At 44.9% G+C, this 18,678-nt stretch overlaps 1 protein-coding gene across 1 annotated transcript; it reads left to right on the forward strand.

Moving 5' to 3' along the window:
- Window positions 1-435: 435 nt before the first annotated feature.
- Window positions 436-11,539, forward strand: LOC131196926 (uncharacterized). Its single transcript, XM_058180425.1, has 5 exons — window positions 436-467; window positions 5,434-5,867; window positions 6,733-7,044; window positions 7,348-7,461; window positions 11,066-11,539. Exons 1-5 carry the CDS (start codon window positions 436-438, stop codon window positions 11,257-11,259), a joined length of 1,086 nt encoding a protein of 361 aa, XP_058036408.1. The 3' UTR covers window positions 11,260-11,539.
- Window positions 11,540-18,678: the final 7,139 nt, after the last annotated feature.

Consider the following 18,678-nt stretch of genomic DNA (forward strand, 5'->3'; position numbering starts at 1 on the left):
AAACCTTATACCATTTCAGACGAATGGTTGTCCAATCCCTTCTTAAAAACTTCCAGTGTTGGAGCATTCGCAACTTCTGGAGGCAAGTGATTCCACTGATTAATTTTTCTAACTGTCAGGAAATTTCTCCTTAGTTCTAAGTTGCTTCTCTCCTTGGTTAGTTTCCATCCATTGCTCCTTGAAAGTCTGTTGAGGCAGCCTAGGTCTATATTGGCTTTTTTGACAGCTGCCACACACATCTGGCTCATATTTAAGTGAGAGTCCACTAGGACTCCAAGATTCCTCTCACAGTTGCTGCAGCTGAGTCAGGAGCCACCTATTCTACAGTACACCTGTGCAGTTGTTGTTTTTTTCTTGCTTAAGTGGAGAACCTTATTTTTCTCATCACTGAACTGCATCTTTGCTGGCCAGGGCTCAATGCTCAAGTCAGTCAACATGCTAACGAGGAACATTTTATCTCCCAAGAGGTAAAGGAATAAATCCTCCTTATTATATTTGGGGATGTGTTGTTAATATCAGAAGAATAGATAAAGAGCTCACAGTGGTATAAACCAGGGATCCCAACCTTTCAGACCTCAGGGACCACTAAGTTCATAGTTTTAAATCCGTGGACCACTATTACGATCTGCTTAATGACCGGCTGGGTGGGTGCGGCTAGGTGGTCATGTGACTAGTGGCCATGACCAACTTGATGTCACTCATGTCGAGGGTCACCGCCGCCTAATTACCCCTCCCCTCCTATCCACTCCTCCCATGCCTGCCTGGGCTCCTTAGAGCCCCAACAGGAAGCAGTTGTTGGAGCTAAGCAGCCACCATGAGAAAGAGTTGGCAAAACAGCTGGATCAGTTCAAATTGGATCTGGCTGAGAAGGAGGCTCAGCAGAAGCACCTCACTGAGAACTAGGAGCATAGGCTTTCCAAGCACAGGGAAGACCTGCAGGAGTACAAGACCAGGTACTGGTGCCTGGAGGCTCAGCAGGCTGAGATGGTCAGCCAGTTCCAGGACATGATGCAGTCCCACTGGAACAAGGCCCTCCGGCTCTTTGCCATCAGCAGCACTTCCCTCCATCCTTCACCCAAAGCCCCACACCAGGAGGCTGAAGCAGACCCAACCCACACAAAAAGACCCTAAAGGGGGAGATTCTATGCAGCCACAAAAAGGGTCATTGCATGTATTCAGTCCAGGGGGCATAGTTTGAGGACCCCTGATTTAGTGCAATATAAAAAATGCTTTTTCTGGGGACCACCAAAATATAACTTTTCTGGGGACAACCAAAATTTTCTCGTGGACCACCAATAGTCCACGGACCACCAGTTGGTGACCACTGGTATAAACTGAAAAATCTCCCTTTTTCCTATTTTCCTTTTTCTTATTTCTGCGGAGTGGTTTTGTTTTGGTCTTCTTTATGGAAAAAAAAAACACCCTATCCAGGAATCATTTTTTAAGCAGCAAAAAAGCAAAAAGACTCAAAAGAGGAAGACAACCATTTGCATTTAATGAACAGAATGAATAATAAGATTTTGCTTCTTAGAAACGTTTGTTGTTCTCACTTCCTTTCCTGAAATTTTAGAAATTTTAAAAGTTCTTCCCCTTCAAGTATTGGAAGGTACTATCCTATCTCCCCTAATTCTTCTCTTTGTTAGACTAGACTAATTTCCTAAATCGTTCACTGAGGAAATTAGTCAGTACGGTTCAGCTTCCAGTCCCCTAATCATCTTTGTTGCTCTTCTCTGCATTCTTTTTAGAGTCTCAACATCTTTTTCATATCATGGTAACCAAAACTGGACTCGGTATTCCAGGTGTAGCTTCACCAGAGCAGAATAAAGCAGTATTATCGCTTCTTGTGATAGAATAAGAGTTGGAAGGGACCTTGGAGGTCTTCTAGTCCAACCCCCTTCTTAGGCAGGAAACCTTATACCATTTTAGACAAATGGTTATCCAATCTCTTCTTAAAAACTTCCAGTATTGGGAGCATTCGCAACTTGGGGAGGCAAGTGGTTCCATTGATTAATTGTTCTGTCAGGAAAGTTCTCCTTAGTTCTAAGTTGCTTCTCTCCTTGGTTAGTTTCCATCCATTGCTCCTTGAAAGTCTGCCTAGGACTATATTGGCTTTTTTGACAGCTGCCACACACATCTGGCTCATATTTAAGTGAGAGTCCACTAGGACTCCAAGATTCCTCTCACAGTTGCTGCAGCTGAGTCAGGAGCCACCTATTCTACAGTACACCTGTGCAGTTGTTGTTTTTTTCTTGCTTAAGTGGAGAACCTTATTTTTCTCATTACTGAACTGCATCTTTGCTGGCCAGGGCTCAATGCTCAAGTCAGTCAACATGCTAACGAGGAACATTTTATCTCTGGATTTTCAACTGAGGATTCTTGACCATAGATTAAGCAAATTGCACGTCCTCTTATCCTTGGTCCAGGATAAGAGGCCCATTTTGCAAACTTCTTTAGCACAAAGCCACAATCGCCAACTGACACTAGCATTTCCTGTGACTTCAACATTTCTGGCCAGCCTCTTTGTGGCAAGTGTCAAAGTAGAAGTTAACCAAGTTTTGATTCTAACGATGACTCCATCGAGCAAAAGCATCCACAAAATGATTCAGATGGACCTGCTCTGGCTGAGGCTAATTCATGGCTCTCTTGCAAAAGCCCTTTAATAAATTAACAGGCCAGGCCAGGGACGTGAATCTGCAGACAGAAGAAAGGATCTCTCTCAGAGGTGGGATTCAGCCGGTTCAGACCGGTTTGCCCGAACTGGTAGCGGAAATCGCGGGTCGGCTCGCCCACCTGCTCCAGCTCTATGCCATCCCATTTAGGCACGTTTCTGAGGCTGGACGCATGCACAGAAGGCGCGCATGCCAGCAAAGCACATGTGCGGAAGAGCGGGCACGTGCTCATGCTCACATTTGCAAGACGGTAGGGAAAGTAAGTGAATACCACCCCGATATCTTTTATGATGAATTTGGGAAGAGGGTTCCTGTTTGTCATCAATATGATCGAGGTCTCCCTGAGACCCTCCAGATGTTACAGAAATCCAGCTATCATGAGTCCTGTCCAAATGACCACTGCTAGGGGCCATGGTGGCTTAGTGGCTAAGACGCTGAGCTTGTTGATCGAAAGGTCAGCAGTTCAGCAGTTTGAATCCCTAGCGACGCATAAGGGGTTGAGCTCCTGTTACTTGTCACAGCTTCTGCCAACCAACAGTTTGAAAGCAGGTAAAAAAATGTAAGTAGAAAAATAGGGACCACCTTTGGTGGGAAGGTAACAGCGTTCCGTGCGCCTTTGGTGTTGAGTCATGCCGGCCACATGACCACGGAGACGCCTTCAGACAGCACTGGCTCTTCGGCTTTGAAACGGAGATGAGTACCGCCTCCTAGAGTCGGGAATGACTAGCACATATGTGCCAGGGGAACCTTTACCTTTACCTTTACCTTTTAAGGGATGATAAGGATTGTAGTCCAGAGATACATGCAGAAAGACACATTTGATCCATCCTTAGCTCTCAAGAGGCCTGCGTTGACTTGTCTGGATCTCCATTAAAAGGTTGGTTGTAATCGGTAGAGATGTTGAGAGTAATGGGCTACTACTCTTTAGTCATTGGATGTATACATAATCCACAACCTAATGACCATAATGGAGCTGTTGGAATATCAAATCTCAGTTGTAAATTGGTTTTTTGACATCTGTCGTAACTTTGAAGGTTTACTAAGCAATCGGTCATAAGTCAAGGACTGTCTGTAAAGATTTTTATTTGAGAAGAGATAATTTGGTTGCTTCTGTCTACTTCTAGCCTGTGGGTTTCTCTTGGGTTCTTGCAACACAATTCTGCTTATAAGCTTGCAAGGAATTTTATGGGGTTCTTTTCAAATTTCCTTCGTTTCTCAGATTTTCAGAAGAATCCGTTCCCAGCAGCTCCCATCCTGTCCTGGTCACCTTCTCATCAAACTCTCGTCAAAGGAGAACAGATTGAATTAAAATGTTCCCCACCAGAAGGACAGGAGGGAGAGAATTACTTCTTCCATCACATGAATGAAAAGGGGGAATGGAAGAGATTTCAAGAACAGATCGGAAATACTCTGCTGATTTCTGCATTGCGAATGGCTCCAAAACCAACATTTTCTTGTTCTTACACGGGGAGAAACAAGGAAGGCAGAACAGCTAACTCTCAAAAGAGTAATTGGGGTGAATTCTCTGTTATTGGTAAGGAACTTTTTTCTAATTTATCAAGTAATTACATCAGGGTTTCTCCATCTTAACAACTTTAAGCTGTGTGGACTTCAACTCCCAGAATATGGAATATGCTGGTGAGGAATTTTGGGAGTTAAGGTTCACTAATTTTGTTTGTCACGGTTGAGAAATACTGTTCACATTGTTAAAAAGATGCCTAAGAGGTCCCTACAACACGAAATGTTTCAAGGAGGCTCAATACTTGTGTTCATTAATTCATTAAATTATATATATTTAATAAATTTGTTCATGAAATAAAAAAGGGACCGTAAAAGATGTTCAAACAGACCAATTTGTTTTATGCCAGAAAGCTGAAGGAAATGTGATACAGGTAGTCCTTGACTTGCAACCACAATTGAGCCCCAATTTTTTGTTGTTAAGTGAGCATTGAAGTGAGTTTTGTCCCATTTTACAACATTCCTTGCCACAGTTGTTAAGTGAATCACTGTAATTGATAAGTTAGTAACCTGGTGGTTAAGTGAATCTGACTTCTCCCCACTGACTTTGCTTGTCAGAAGGTCGCAAAAGGGGATCACGTGACCCTGGGACACAGCAACCATCATAAATACAAGTCCGTTGCCAAGGGTGCAATAAATACATGATCATGGGAATGCTGCAAAGGTTGTAACTGTGAAATAGTCGTAAGTCATTTTTTTCAGCGCTACTGTAACTTTGAACGGTCACTAAATGAACTGTTGTAAGTCGAAGGCTACCTGTATTGCAGACGTTCCAGGGGTGAAATTCAGCAGGTAGCAGAAATTTTGAGTAGTTTGGAAAACCGGCAACTACCACCTCTGGCTGGCCCCAGAGTGGGATGGGAATGGAGATTTTGTAGTATCCTTCCCCTGGAGTGCAGTGGGAATGGAGATTTTGCAGTATCCTTCCCCTGGAGTGGGGTGGGAATGGAGATTTTGCAGTATCCTTCCTCTGCCACGCCCACAGAACCGGTAGTAAAAAAAAATTGGATTTCACCACTGAGACGTTCATGTTGGAGCAGGGAGATTTTGGTGCTCCTTCGTTGAGATTCTGTCTCCTTAGACTATCCCTGAAGAGTGAAGGTATATTGGTGAGATTTCAGGGATATTTCTGCCCCAATATTCAGGCTGTGAAGCTGCCCAGTCTAGATTATTTCTTCAACCTCCCGATTCCAAGAAGTATTTTCTATGGAAAGAGAATGTGTCATCAATTCCTTTCTGTGTGAAGGAAAGTCCAATCTAGAACTCTAGTGAAGTTACATGAGTTGAGGGGCGCCAGTCAAGATAATCCTGGGTTTGTCTGGAGGTCATATTCATATTCCCTTCTTTTTCTTTTCTGGGTCTGCCTAGATTGTCCACCAGCTCCCATCCTTTCTCCAGATCCTCCAGAACCCTTGTATCTGGTTGGGGAGAACATTACCTTCTGGTGCTCAATTCCCAACCTCCCTCTTCAAGGCTGGAGAGGCTACCAGTTTTCCCACATAAGGGAAAATGAGAAGGAGACCTCTATAAAAGATCTGGATTGGCATGAAGGCAACGTCTCCCTGGTCCTCACAGCCACAAGGGAAGTTTCTGGATTATATAAATGCCGGTACCTAGAATGGAAATATGAGAGAAACATCTCTTCCAAGTGGAGTCGTCAGGTCTCAATTGTGGTGAGAGGTGAGGGTATATTTTTCTTCATTTTGAAAATGTGGATTTCTATAATTGGGGCTTTATTTATTTAGAGCCTGATTATGAAAGTTTTTCCCTGATGTAATCACACACAAAAAATCTCCACCCTGAAGCTAAGTTTTACACTTAGGCAGGAAAAAACCAAAGACACAAGTACTAGATGAGGCGAAACCTGGCTCAAATAAAGGAACTGTGAGGGGGACCTTGGAGTCCTCCTGGACGATCAATTAAACACAAGCCAGCCATGTGCAGCAGCAGCCAAAAATGCTAATAGGATCCTTGGTTGTATAACCCGAGACGGAGAATCAAAATCACTTGAAGTATTAGCACCACTTTATAAAGCCATAGTAAGGTCACACCTGGAATCCTACATCTGGTTTTGGTCACATTACAAAAAAGATATTGAGACATTTGAAAAAGTGCAGGGAAGAGCAACTAAGATGATTAAAGGCCTGGAGACTAAAACATATGAAGAAGGATTGCGGGAATTGGGTCTGGCCAGTCTAGAGGTTATAAGGACTAGGGGGGACATGGTAGCAGTATTCCGGGATTTGAGGGGCTGCCACAAAGAAGAGGGGAGGTGTCAAATTATTTAGCAAAGCACCTTAAGGCAGGACAAGAAACAAGGGATGGAAATTAATCAAAGAGAGAAGCAACAGCTTGCCACCAGAAGTTGTAGGGGCTTCATCATTCGAGGTTTTTAAGAAGAAACTGGACAGCCACCTATGGGATCTCCTGCTTGAGCAGGGGGTTGAACTAGAAGATCTCCGAGGTCCCTTCCAGCTCTGTTCTGATTGATCAGCAGTGGAATCACAGCACCTCCAAGCTAATTCCCATTTCTTCTCTTCTCCAGATCCTCTGCCTCCCCCAGTGTTGAAGTTGCACCCTTCTTCTGAATCCCTGGGGATCCTGACCATCCTGTGTTTGTCCAGCGAGAGCAACAACACCAAAAGGTTCCATTTCTCCCAGGATGGTGTGGAGATGACCTTCAGCAATGAAGAGCCTCTGAGGAGCAGCAGAGACTCTGGGCTTCTTACTCTAAATATGTCGGTAGCTTTCCTATATGCCAAAGACAACGAAAGTCTTCAACTTGCTTGCAGATATGAGGAAAACATCAATGGCCGTTGGATCATGTCTCCTTGGAGCCAGACGCTGAATATCCCAGGTGGGTTTTTTCAGGAGGTGGAGTCCTCTGCTGTCCAAATGCAGAAGGAACACTTTGCAAAACTTGATTTAACTATTTATTATACACTTTATGTAACTGGCCTTGTGCTGGAGCACAGAGGTTCAGAAGGACAAAGAAAGGCCTATAGAAATGGCTTCTATGAGATCCCACAGAAAGTCTAGAAGTGAGACTAATGCAAGAGAAATTCATTTCAATTGTAGATGAACTTTATTTTCAAGTACAGGGCACGGTAAAAATGTTCTACCAAGAAATACTTCTTTAAATCCTTCTCTTTTTTTGTAGTTGAACCAGTTTGGAGCAAAGATTTCGCTTTTATTTGGAGTTATGCCCGGATGGCGATTCCTTTTATAATCCTGCTGGTTCCGTTTGCCTTTTATTGCTGGAAGAAGAAGAGCAGTAAGTGAAGGGTTTGGGTTCAAGGGTTCCCTCACCTGGAGTCCTAGATGGCTCCTGATGTGGTTGGAGAAGTTGACTGAGAGATTCTCTGGGGAGGAAGGAAAGGGGAGGCAGGTCAGGATTTGAGAGGAATAGACATTACATGAGGAATTATCTTGGTGTAATGTTAGTTCAATTCAAGGATTTCCCTTCCATAAGTCCATTTGCCTTGATCTCTGTGAACTCCTACTTCTAAATTTCTTGACTTGTTTGGTTCAACCAAAGAATTTAAGCTTTGTAGTACCCCCAGATATTTCTTTAAAAAATGGTGAAGAATAATTCTCTTTATGGCCTTCAGTTTCACAGATCATGCATTGGCCAAGAAATTAAATGGACTTTAAGCCCAAACAAACAAACAGAAAGAAAGAAAGAAAGAAAGAAAGAAAGAAAGAAAGAAAGAAAGAAAGAAAGAAAGAAAGAAAGAAAGAAAGATTTAAAAAACGAAGTATCTTGGAAGCCATTAATTTCTCTAATCAAGTATTGGAGGCAAAGTTTTTGGGGGAGGTCCCTGTAAGTTTCTCAGGAGCATCTCAAAATCATTGAGAATTTGAGAGAAGAAACTAGACTGAGTCACAACTGATGCCAAAGGTCAATCCTTCTTTTCCTTGATTGGCTGGCAATCTTTCTAATCTAGGCAATAGCAGATCAGTCCAGCTTACTTACTAAATAAGTAATAAGTAATTACTAATTACTAAATAAGTAATAAGTAAGTATTACTTACTTATTACTAAAAATGCTGTAAAATGCTGGCGAAACCCCTTGTTCTCAATGTGTTCCTGAGCTGCTGGTATGTGAAATATGTAACAGTTGTGACACAGGCCCAAGTAGGTAGTAGTAGACACAATCAGTTCAAAAACAAACAAACTTTATTAGAATAGCTGAGAATTAACTCATTCTCAGCATAGTCCAAACTAAATCAAAGTAAATTCCACATAACACAATTCTTCAGTCTTATCATCAACCTTGGTCTAATTAGGCAAACTGCCAAAGGCTTTTCTTGGCAAAAGTTCAAAAGCAGAAGACGCCAAGAAGAAATAAATGTATATTTATATAAATATAAATATAAATATAAATAAAAGTCAAGGAGCAAGGCTATCAATGTTGTTTTCTGGCAAAGAGCCCAAATGCTGTTGCTGGTCTTTTAAGCCTTATGGGAGGGGCCAATTATTAGTAGCTACACCTCCTCCCTCATTGCATCGGCAGATAACTGCCCGGCCACCCTGTTTCGGGTGACTCGCTCCCTCCTTCCTCAGGGGGAGCGGGATGACCCGTTGCAGGGACGGGCTGAGGAGTTTAACGGTTATCTATACGATAAAATCGTTCAGCTTCGGGATGGTCTGGACCAAGATTGCGGTGATGCGGGTGAGACGCTCGAGGGTGGTCTTGGCGACATTATTTGGGATGAGTTTGACCCTGTGGCTCCCGAGGACATGGACAGGTTGCTGGGTAGGTTGAATGCCACCACGTGTTTACTGGACCCGTGCCCCTCCTGGCTGGTGCTGGCCACTCGGGAGGTGACACGAGGCTGGCTCCAGGCGATTACGATCGCTTCTTTGGTGGAGGTGTCTTCCGGCCGCCTTGAAAGAGGCGGTGGTGAGGCCCTCCTTAAGAAGCCTTCCCTGGACCCGGCTGTTTTAGGTAATTATCGTCCGGTCTCCAACCTTCGCTTTGCGGCGAAGGTTGTAGAGAGTATGGTGGCATATCAGCTTCCCTTGCACCTGGATGAAACTGTCTATCTAGACCCGTTCCAGTCCGGTTTCCGACCGGTTACAGCACGGAGACGGCTTTGGTCGCGTTGGTAGATGATCTCTGGAGGGCCAGGGATAGGGGTTGTTCCTCTGCCCTGGTCCTATTAGACCTCTCAGCGGCTTTCGATACCATCGACCATGGTATCCTGCTGCGCGGTTGGGGATTGGGAGTGGGAGGCACCGCTTATCGGTGGTTCTCCTCCTATCTCTCCGACCGGTCGCAGTCGGTGTTGACAGGGGGCAGAGGTCGCCCCGAGGCGCCTCACTTGTGGGGTGCCGCGGGGTCGATCTCTCGCCTTCTGTTTAACATCTACATGAAACCGCTGGGTGAGATCATCAGTGGTTTCGTGTGAAGTATCAGCTGTATGCGGATGATACTCAGCTGTACTTTTCACACCGAACCACCCCAACGGTTATCAAGTGCTGTCCCGGTGTCTGGAGGCCGTCTGGGTCTGGATGGGGAGAAACAGGCTCAAGCTCAATCCCGCCAAGACAGAGTGGCTGTCGATGCCGGCATCCCGGTACAGTCAGCTAAATCCGCGGCTGTACATCGGCGGCGAGTCATTGGCCCGATGGGGAGGGTCTGCAACTTAGGCGGCCTCCTGGATGAGCGGCTGTCTCTAGAAGAGCATTTGACGGCCGCTCCAGGAGAGCGTTCTACCAGGTTCGCCTGGTACGCCAGTTGCGCCACTTTCTGGACCGGGATGCCCTATCCACGGTTACTCACGCACTCGTGACGTCTCGCCTGGATTACTGCAATGCTCTCTACATGGGGCTCCCCTTGAGGGGCATCCGGAGGCTACAGTTAGTCAGAATGCAGCTGCGCTGGTGATAGATGGAGCCCTCGTGGCTCCCATATGACACCTATCCTGCGCAGACTGCACTGGCTTCCTGTGGCCTTCCGGTGCGCTTCAAGGTTTTGGTGACCACCTTTAAAGCGCTCCATGGCATTGGGCGGGTTATTCTGGGACCGCCTACTGCGACCGAATACCTCCCACCGTCCGTGCGCTCTCACAGAGAGGGTCTCCTCAGGGTGCCGTCAGCGAGGCAATGTCGTCTGGCGGCGCCCAGGAAGGGCCTTCTCTGTGGGGTCCAGCTTACTTATTACTAAATAAGTAATAAGTAAGTATTACTTACTTATTACTAAAAATGCTGTAAAATGCTGGAGAAACCCCTTGTTCTCAATGTGTTCCTGAGCTGCAGGTATGTTAAATATGTGAGTAACAGTTGTGACACAGGCCCAAGTAGGTAGTAGTAGACACAATCAGTTCAAAAACAAACAAACTTTATTAGAATAGCTGAGAATTAACTCATTCTCAGCATAGTCCAAACTAAATCAAAGTAAATTCCACATAACACAATTCTTCAGTTTTATCATCAACCTTGGTCTAATTAGGCAAACTGCCAAAGGCTTTTCTTGGCAAAAGTTCAAAAGCAGAAGACGCCAAGAAGAAATAAATGCAGCAAGTCAAGGAGCAAGGCTATCAATGTTGTTTTCCGGCAAAGAGCCCAAATGCTGTTGCTGGTCTTTTAAGCCTTATGGGAGGGGCCAATTATCTCTTGGCCCTACTCCCGAGTCGTCCTCTTTGCTTGAGCTGCTCTTGCCTTCTGGCAGCTCTTCTCATGCGTGCATTAGGAATAGGCTCCTCTTGTTCCTCTGCCTCACTACTGTCAGCCTCTGGAGGCTCCCGAGTCCGCACATCACTCCCAGATGGCCCGGGCACCATCTTTGCCTCATCGCTGTCTGACTTTGCTGCCAGCTCCGCAGGCTGCTGGCGGACCATAACACTAACATGTTCTTTCCTTACTTTGCCCAGATGTTGAGATCACATACAGTTGTACCCAGGACTCCTTCACTCCATCTTCTCCTGAACCAACAAGGAAGAACCATCTTACACAAGAAAAAACAGGGGAGACATTGTACCAGAACCTTCTCTTTCAACCCAGAAAAAAGCAGCAAAATCACCCAATTGCAGCAAAACGTGTCTCTCTTGGTCCAGTCCCTTATTAGGCCTAGACAGGGACATCACCCTTGAAGAGATGATGAGGTGCAGCTGAGCTTCAGTTTATGGCTGAAGAGAAACCCCATCAAAAAGTGGGGAGATCTTCAGCACCATCCTGTTCTATGAGTCTTAGTTATGTCCAGACTTGAGCCTGCTGGGAAGATTTCTGTTTCTGTATTACCTTTCATAATTCATATATTTTAGCTTTTATTTTGCCTGTTCTCTTAAAAATGTGGTATTTCAATATGATGGTGATACAATATACATATATGCTTAATATTCAATTATTTAGGTGCCTTAGAACAGGGGTCTCCAACCTTGGCAACTTTAAGCCTGGAAGGACTTCAACTCCCAGAATTCCCCAGCTGGGGAATTCTGGGAGTAGAAGTCCTTCCAGGCTTAAAGTTGCCAAGGTTGAAGACCCCTGCTTTAGAAGACTGAATGTCAGAGGGGAAAAATGGATGTTTTATCGGTATACATTACAGTTTTGGATATTAGTATTATATATTATGATTATTGGACCTTTTTGACAAAATTAAATATGACATTGGAAACAAACCAAAATATGAAGGAAGACTATGCATCAAAGTATTTGTTTTTTAAGGAATAATTTGGTCTCAAGCTAAATTACTTGATATTAAAATTTCCATCATGGTGTTACTTGAACGTATACATGTGTGTGTGCGCCGTGCATCTATTGAATAGCAAGAAACTTTTCAAAAAGCTGGAATTGCCAGTTTTTATAAATCAGTGGGATGGAATTCTAAAGAAAGTCAACATTTGTGACCTGTTACTTTAAAGTGTAATTAATTTAACAAAAGAACTCAGCAAAAGAATGTCAGGAGAAAAGCAGGAAGACATGTCAACCGTCTTCAAGGATTGAAGAGACAGAACTGCTTGGAGCTCTTCCAGAAATCAGGAATCTACCAGTCTTAGCTGAATTTACAAGAAAGCAGATGTTGTGACCCAGGTTCCTGGACCCGGACTCCTGGACTCGGATGATTCAGAAAGTGAGGGAGAAGACCTGGCCAGCCCTGCTTCTCTTGAGCCCTTTCCCTCCCTGGCACCCACTCAAAGGGAGGAGGAGGGGCCGGCAAAGCCTGATTCCCTGGAGCCTCCTTCTGATTTGGCAACGCCCCAAGAACAGTTTTGGAGTGATGCAAGATTACGCAGGCGTGACCGGCGTGCGCAGCAGCGGAAGAGTTGGGACAAAGCCAAGTCATAATTGTCATGCAGTGACATCTGCAGAGACTATAAATAGGAGGCAGGACTTCCTGGTTTTTTGTCTTGGACAAAGTAATGAATTTGCGCGGGCAATCTGTATCAACGGAGAGAAGAATATATTCGTGAGTAATTCTGGCCTTATCTGTAATTTCCTTGTTATCTCCAGAAACTTGGCAGGCCCGTAGGTAGACGTAGCCAGGACATTTATATATATGTAAATAAATCAGAAAAGGAGGCCTCTAACTGACTCTTTGCTGGGAGTATTGGGGGAAGGGAAACAGAACAGCAGATTTTGGTTGGATAACAGCAAAAAAAAATCCGTAAGGGTCACTGAAGCGCTAGGGAGGGCCTAAACTTTCCTTCATGGGAAGTCTTTAAGCAGAGGTCAGATGATCTTCCATCAGGGATGCTGAGACTGGGATTCTAAGCTGTGGTGGCACAGTGGTTAGAATGCGGTATTGCAGGCTGACTCTGCTATCACTGCCAGGAGTTCAATCCTGAACGGCTCCAGGTCAACTCAGCCTTCCGTCCTTCTGAGGTCGGTAAAATGAGGACCCAGATTGTTGGGGGCAATAGACTGACTCTGTAAACTGCTTAGAGAGGGCTGTAAAAGCACTGTGAAGTAGTATATAGGTCTAAGTGCTATTGGTATTCTATCCTATCCTATCCACTCACTGCCAACTGCCAGCAGTTCGATCCTGACCGGCTCCAGGTCGACTCAGCCTTCCATCCTTCCGAGGTCGGTAAAATGAAGAGCCAGATTGTTGGGGATAAAGATGCTGACTCCATAAACCACTCAGAGAGGGCTGTAAAAGCACTGTGAAGCAGTATATAAGTGCCACTGCTAGTGCTAAGTGCTATTCTGTGCAAGATGTTCTGCAGATCGTAAAATTCTGTGGAACAAAGTTTATTTCCTAAATTCAATTTAAAAATTCAACAAGTCTTTCTTTCATGCTTTCAAGCAAGGAATCAATGCTGACATGATGTAACGCCGCAATTCAGCAGAGGTGTAGTTGACATAAAATTATCTGCTACAATGTCCTTCCTGTCAATGACTACTTCAGTTTCAACCACAATACACAAGCACACAATAGATACAAACTCAAGGTAAACCTCTCCAAACTCGATTGCAAGAAATATGACTTCAGTAACAGAGTGGTCAATGCCTGCAATGCACTACCTGACTCTGTGGTTTCCTCCCCAAATCCCCAAATTTCCCCAGACTCCTCACATCCTGGACATAAACTGTTTCAACTCCTACCCTCAAAACGACGCTACAGAGCACTGCACACCAGAACAACTAGACACAAGAACATTTTTTCTCGAAGGCCATCACACTGCTAAACAAATAATTCCCTCAACACTGTCAAACTATTTACTAAATCTGCACTATTAATAATCTTCTCATCGTTCCCATCACTCATCTCCTTCCACTTATGACTGTATGACTGTAATTTTGTTGCTTGTATCTTTACAATTTATATTGATATTGTTTCCTGATTGCTTATTTATTCCCTATGACTATCATTAAGGGTTGTACCTTATGATTCTTGATGTTTTCTTTTCTTTTATGTACACTGAGAGCATATGCACCAAGACAAATTCCTTGTGTGTCCAATCACACTTGGCCAATAATAAAATTCTATTCTATTCTAAAACTTTACCCTTGTCTAGTGTCGACCTCACCCCATTCCTAAGAGGTCTTTAAGGGGCTTGCATAAACGCACCAACATGCCTACTGTCCCTGTCCTAATATCCCCTTTTATTCATATCCATTTCATGTATTAATAATCATGATTATACTTATATCTGTTATCTAATGCATGCTTGACAAATAAAATAAATAAAAATAAATAAATAAGAGGGAAGATATGCAGACTACTACCGGTACATATGTGAACACACACATTCAGTGAGAGAGTTGGGGTTATTTAAAGGCAGAATTTCTCATCCTTGGCCCCTTTATGATGGATGGACTTTAATTCCCAGATTTCCCCAGTCAGTGTATTGACCTAGATCAGGAAGATGTTTCCCAGTGCAATATTTCATTCCAGGCATTTCCAGATGTGGGTCCAGTTGTGTTTTTTAATCGCCGAGCTTCCCACTTGTCCCACAGAAACAGCTACAAGAGTTTCTCATCCCATAATATCTCATAATATAATATCCCCCCCACTCCTCTTTTGCATTTATAGCGCTCATCCCCAAAGGAGCCACGGCTGGATCACTAGATTCTTCTGTCCCTCTCCTCCACTTGGTCCAAACACCCTGATGCCTCCTGGGACATTTTTTGAGACTTTAATTCAGATAATTTCCCAGAATGCCACAGTCATTTTTTTCCCTCAGAGCAAGAGTCTCTGTCGTCAACTCCCAGAATCCTCCCAGCCAGTTTGGATGGACTCCAACTCCCAGAATCCCCCCAGCCAGTTTGGGTGGATTCCAATTCCCAGAATCCCCCCAGCCAGTTTGGATGGACTCCAACTCCCAGAATCCCCCCAACCAGTTTGGATGGACTCCAATTCCCAGAATCCCCCCAGCCATTTGGGTGGACTCCAACTCCCAGAAACCCTCAGCTAACCTACTGTGCTAGAACCAGAAGACACTCATTTTTCAGTGCAACGTTTCACCTCAGGCATTTCTACATGGGGGCCTAGTTCCATTTTTCCGTCGCTGAGCCTCCCACCCGTCCCACAGAAACAGCTTCTTATCCACATAATATCTCATAACATCCCATAATATCCCAGCTCTCCTCTTTGCGTTCGTAGCGCTCGCTTTCGAAGGAGCCTCTGGCCGATGACCGGCTCCTTCTGTCCCCCTCCTCCGATGACCGACCCGCCTGGCCCAAACTCCACCCACGCACCCCGACACCCCTTGGGGCATTTGTGAGGCTTTACTTCAGATTATCTCCCAGAAACTCACAGCCATTTTTTCCCCCCTCAGAACAAGATTCTCTCTATCTCTGTCTTTTCCCCTCAGGCTTCAAGAGTTTTGCTCCCCTCAGTCCGTTTTTTCCCGCCTTTTTCCCTTGGACTGCTGGGCCCTGTAGTTCTTCTTCCCGGCACTCTAATGCCCTCCTCTTGGGCGGAGCCTACATCTCCCAGAATCCCACGCTCAGCTCCTCCTCCTTCTCCTCAGAGCTTGAAGTTGATGGCCGAAGGTAACTCTAGGTTCCCGCCTCTGAATGCTGGACCCCAATTAAAACATCCAGATTATGGCAAATACATTTGAAAGAGAGAGAGAGAGAGAAAAAGAAGACCGATTAAAATACAAGAGAACCCGTATTAGTTCACCAGGAATATAAAAACCATATTGCGAGTATTACAAAGTCCATATTGTGAGGCGCTCAAGAGGGAAGAGGTTCCAGCCAGCAGCCAATCAGGGAGCCTGAAAGAGGCTGAACAGCTCTGAGAAAAATAAAGTACCAAAGAAATAACAGTTTTCCAATATCTGAGGAGCTGCCACAAAGAAGACTGGGGGGGGGGGGTTTCCAATCTATTCTAAATCCATTTGAAAGGAAGAGAGCAAGAAGGATAATTAAAAGTCCACCCAAACTGAGTCCTTCGGGAGATAGGGCGGTATATAAATTCGAATAATAAATAAATAAATAAATAAATAAAAATACAAGAAAACCCCATGTTAGTTAACCAGTGCCAAGGCACTACAAAGACCATGTTGCAAGTATTGCAAAGTCCCTAATGCGTGGCCCTCAAAGAGGCAGAGTTCCAGCCACAGCAAATCAGGGACCCTGGAAGAGCCTTAGCACCTCAGAGAGAAGAAAATCACCAGCAGAAGCTATAAATCTTGGTGTAATTTGCAAGATGAAAATGCTGATAAACCAGGCCTACAAATTCCTTGTTTGGAGCGGTCCAAACATTGCACTTGTGAATGGGAGACCTGCGCGACTGGAGGGGGGAAGCCTGTGGAGACCCATCTTCCAGCCCCACAGGACCAGTCGTGGGTTTCAAAAAATTTTACTACTGGTTCTGTGGGCGTGGCTTGGTGGGCATGGCATGGTTTGGTGGGCATGGCAGGGGAAGGAACCTGTAAAATCTCCATTCCCACCCCACTTCAGGGGAAGGTTACTGCAAAATCCCCATTTCCTCCTGATCAGCTGTTACTCAGGAGGCAGAGAATAGATGGGGGCGGGGCCAGTCAGAATTTTTACTACCGGTTCTCTGAACTACTATAAATTTCCGTTACCGGTTCTCCAGAACTGGTCAGAACCTGCTGAAAGCCATCTCTGCACCGGACCCAGTTGTGGGGCAGAACAGCGGCTAGGCCAGGAGAAGGAAAACCACAACAACAATTGCAGACTCAATTGTATTTTTTAAAAACTCTTATAATAAGTTTTTGAAACTCAAATAATTTTGGCCACCTAATGAGAAGAAAAGATTCATTGGGAAAAACCTCGATTTTGGGGAAATGGAAGGCAAAAGGAGAAGGGGACAGGAGAGGATAAGGTGGTTGGATTATGTCATTGATGGAATGAACATGAATTTGGGCAAAATTTGAGTCGGCCTGGTATGCTATGGTCCACGCAGTCAGAAGGAGTCGTGCACGATTTGATGACTGAACAACAACAACAATATTTTTTATTTATTTAACAGGATTTATTTCTCCTTCAACAACAAAGACAGGAAATTTCTTTTAGCCCAAAAAGTGGAAGACAGCACAGGTATTAAATGCCTGGCCAGCAACTGGACTATAGGCCAATATTTCTACTAGTTAGGAAAGTCAAAAGATCAAGGCTGTAAGTTCTGAGTGATTTTTGGTGGCCTCCCAAAGGTATGGCCCAGAGCTTCTCCATCTTGCCAGCTTGAAGATGGGTGGACTTCAACTCCCAAAAGTCTCCAGCCAGTTAGGAATTCTGGGAGTTGAAGTCCATCCATGTTCCAGTGCCCAAGGTTGAGAAACCCTGGGTTTCAACCATGTCTGTTCCCAAAAACACAAGCAGAGCAAGCCCTCCATTCCTGGTGATCGAAAGGCTGGTCGTCTGAAAGTGGCCTTTAGAGAGAGGTACTCATGGGACAGTTCTGCTGGGTGTGTGAACCCAGACCTCACTGTACGTGACTTGGTACTCTTCCCTTGTCTTCGGACGATTCCTGGTCCTGGGTTCAAAAGGGATTGATGTGAACAAGGCATAGGTGAGCTCTGAATTCTAGAAAGACAGAAAACAACAAAGTTGAAATTCAACCAGAATCCATCATAAAGGAGACTTGGCATTGGCAGCCTTCAGTCTCGAAAGACTATGGTATCGTGCTCTGGAAGGAGATCCTAAAATAGCACCTAGTGTGGCTAAAAAGGTCAATTCGAGAGTGGCAATCCCTTCCACACTGAGGGCAGATACATTCTGTCCCCTGCCCAGCCCCCAGATTTCACTGGTTCCGGGACTGCCTCTTTGCCTCAGCCCACCGAACAAATGTCTCTTCAAATTGGAGAAGGCCATGCTGCGTCTTTAGCCTCCCAGCTGAACGATCAGAGGTCAAGGTTTCCCAGTTGTTAATGTCCATTCCCAGGGCCTTTAGGTCCCTTTTGCAGATATCCTTATATCGCAGCTGCGGTCTCCCTCTGAGGCGCTTTCCCTGCACTAATTCTCCATACAGGAGATCTTTCGGAATCCGACCATCAGCCATTGTAAGCTGGCCCAAGCCAGCGTAGACGTTGCTGTTTCAGTAGTGTATACATGCTAGAAATTCCAGCATGTTCGAAGACGGCGCTATTTGGAACTTTGTCCTGCCAGGTGAGGCCAAAAATACATTAGAGACAGCATATTTGAAATGTGTTCAACTTTCTCTTCTGCCGTGCGTAAAGGGTCCAAGACTCACTGCAGTACAAGAGTGTGCTCAGGACGCAGGCTTACTCACTTTTGTTTTGAATGTTGTTTACAAATGGAAACTGGGTTGACTCTTCCAGCGCCTCACCCAGAATCCTGACCAACACTAAACAAGTGTAAACAGCAACCACAATATACCAGGCCCAAACCCAGATCTTCCACCTTCTGTTATCCAAAATACTCTCCTAGAGAGACTCCTAGAGAGAGATACCATCCAGTGGTGGGAAATAGCCAGTTCTCTCCAGATCAGGCAAACCGGTATCAGTGACTGAAGGAGGCTCCGCCCACCCGCCCAGACATAATGCGTGAGTACTGCGCATGCGCACACGCTCACATTTGCGAACTGGTAGGGAAGATAATTGAATCCCACCGC

This window comes from Ahaetulla prasina, chromosome 4 (assembly GCF_028640845.1).
Source record: "Ahaetulla prasina isolate Xishuangbanna chromosome 4, ASM2864084v1, whole genome shotgun sequence".
NCBI classification, from domain to species: domain Eukaryota; kingdom Metazoa; phylum Chordata; class Lepidosauria; order Squamata; family Colubridae; genus Ahaetulla; species Ahaetulla prasina.

Bases quoted from the DNA above. Each gene is read 5' to 3' on its own strand.
- LOC131196926 (XM_058180425.1), top strand. From the start codon at position 436: ATGCTAACGAGGAACATTTTATCTCCCAAGAG. The intron at 468-5,433 runs GTAAAGGAATAA...TTCTGTGTGAAG, and splicing joins AACATTTTATCTCCCAAGAG to GAAAGTCCAATCTAGAACTC. The intron at 5,868-6,732 runs GTGAGGGTATAT...TCTCTTCTCCAG, and splicing joins GGTCTCAATTGTGGTGAGAG to ATCCTCTGCCTCCCCCAGTG.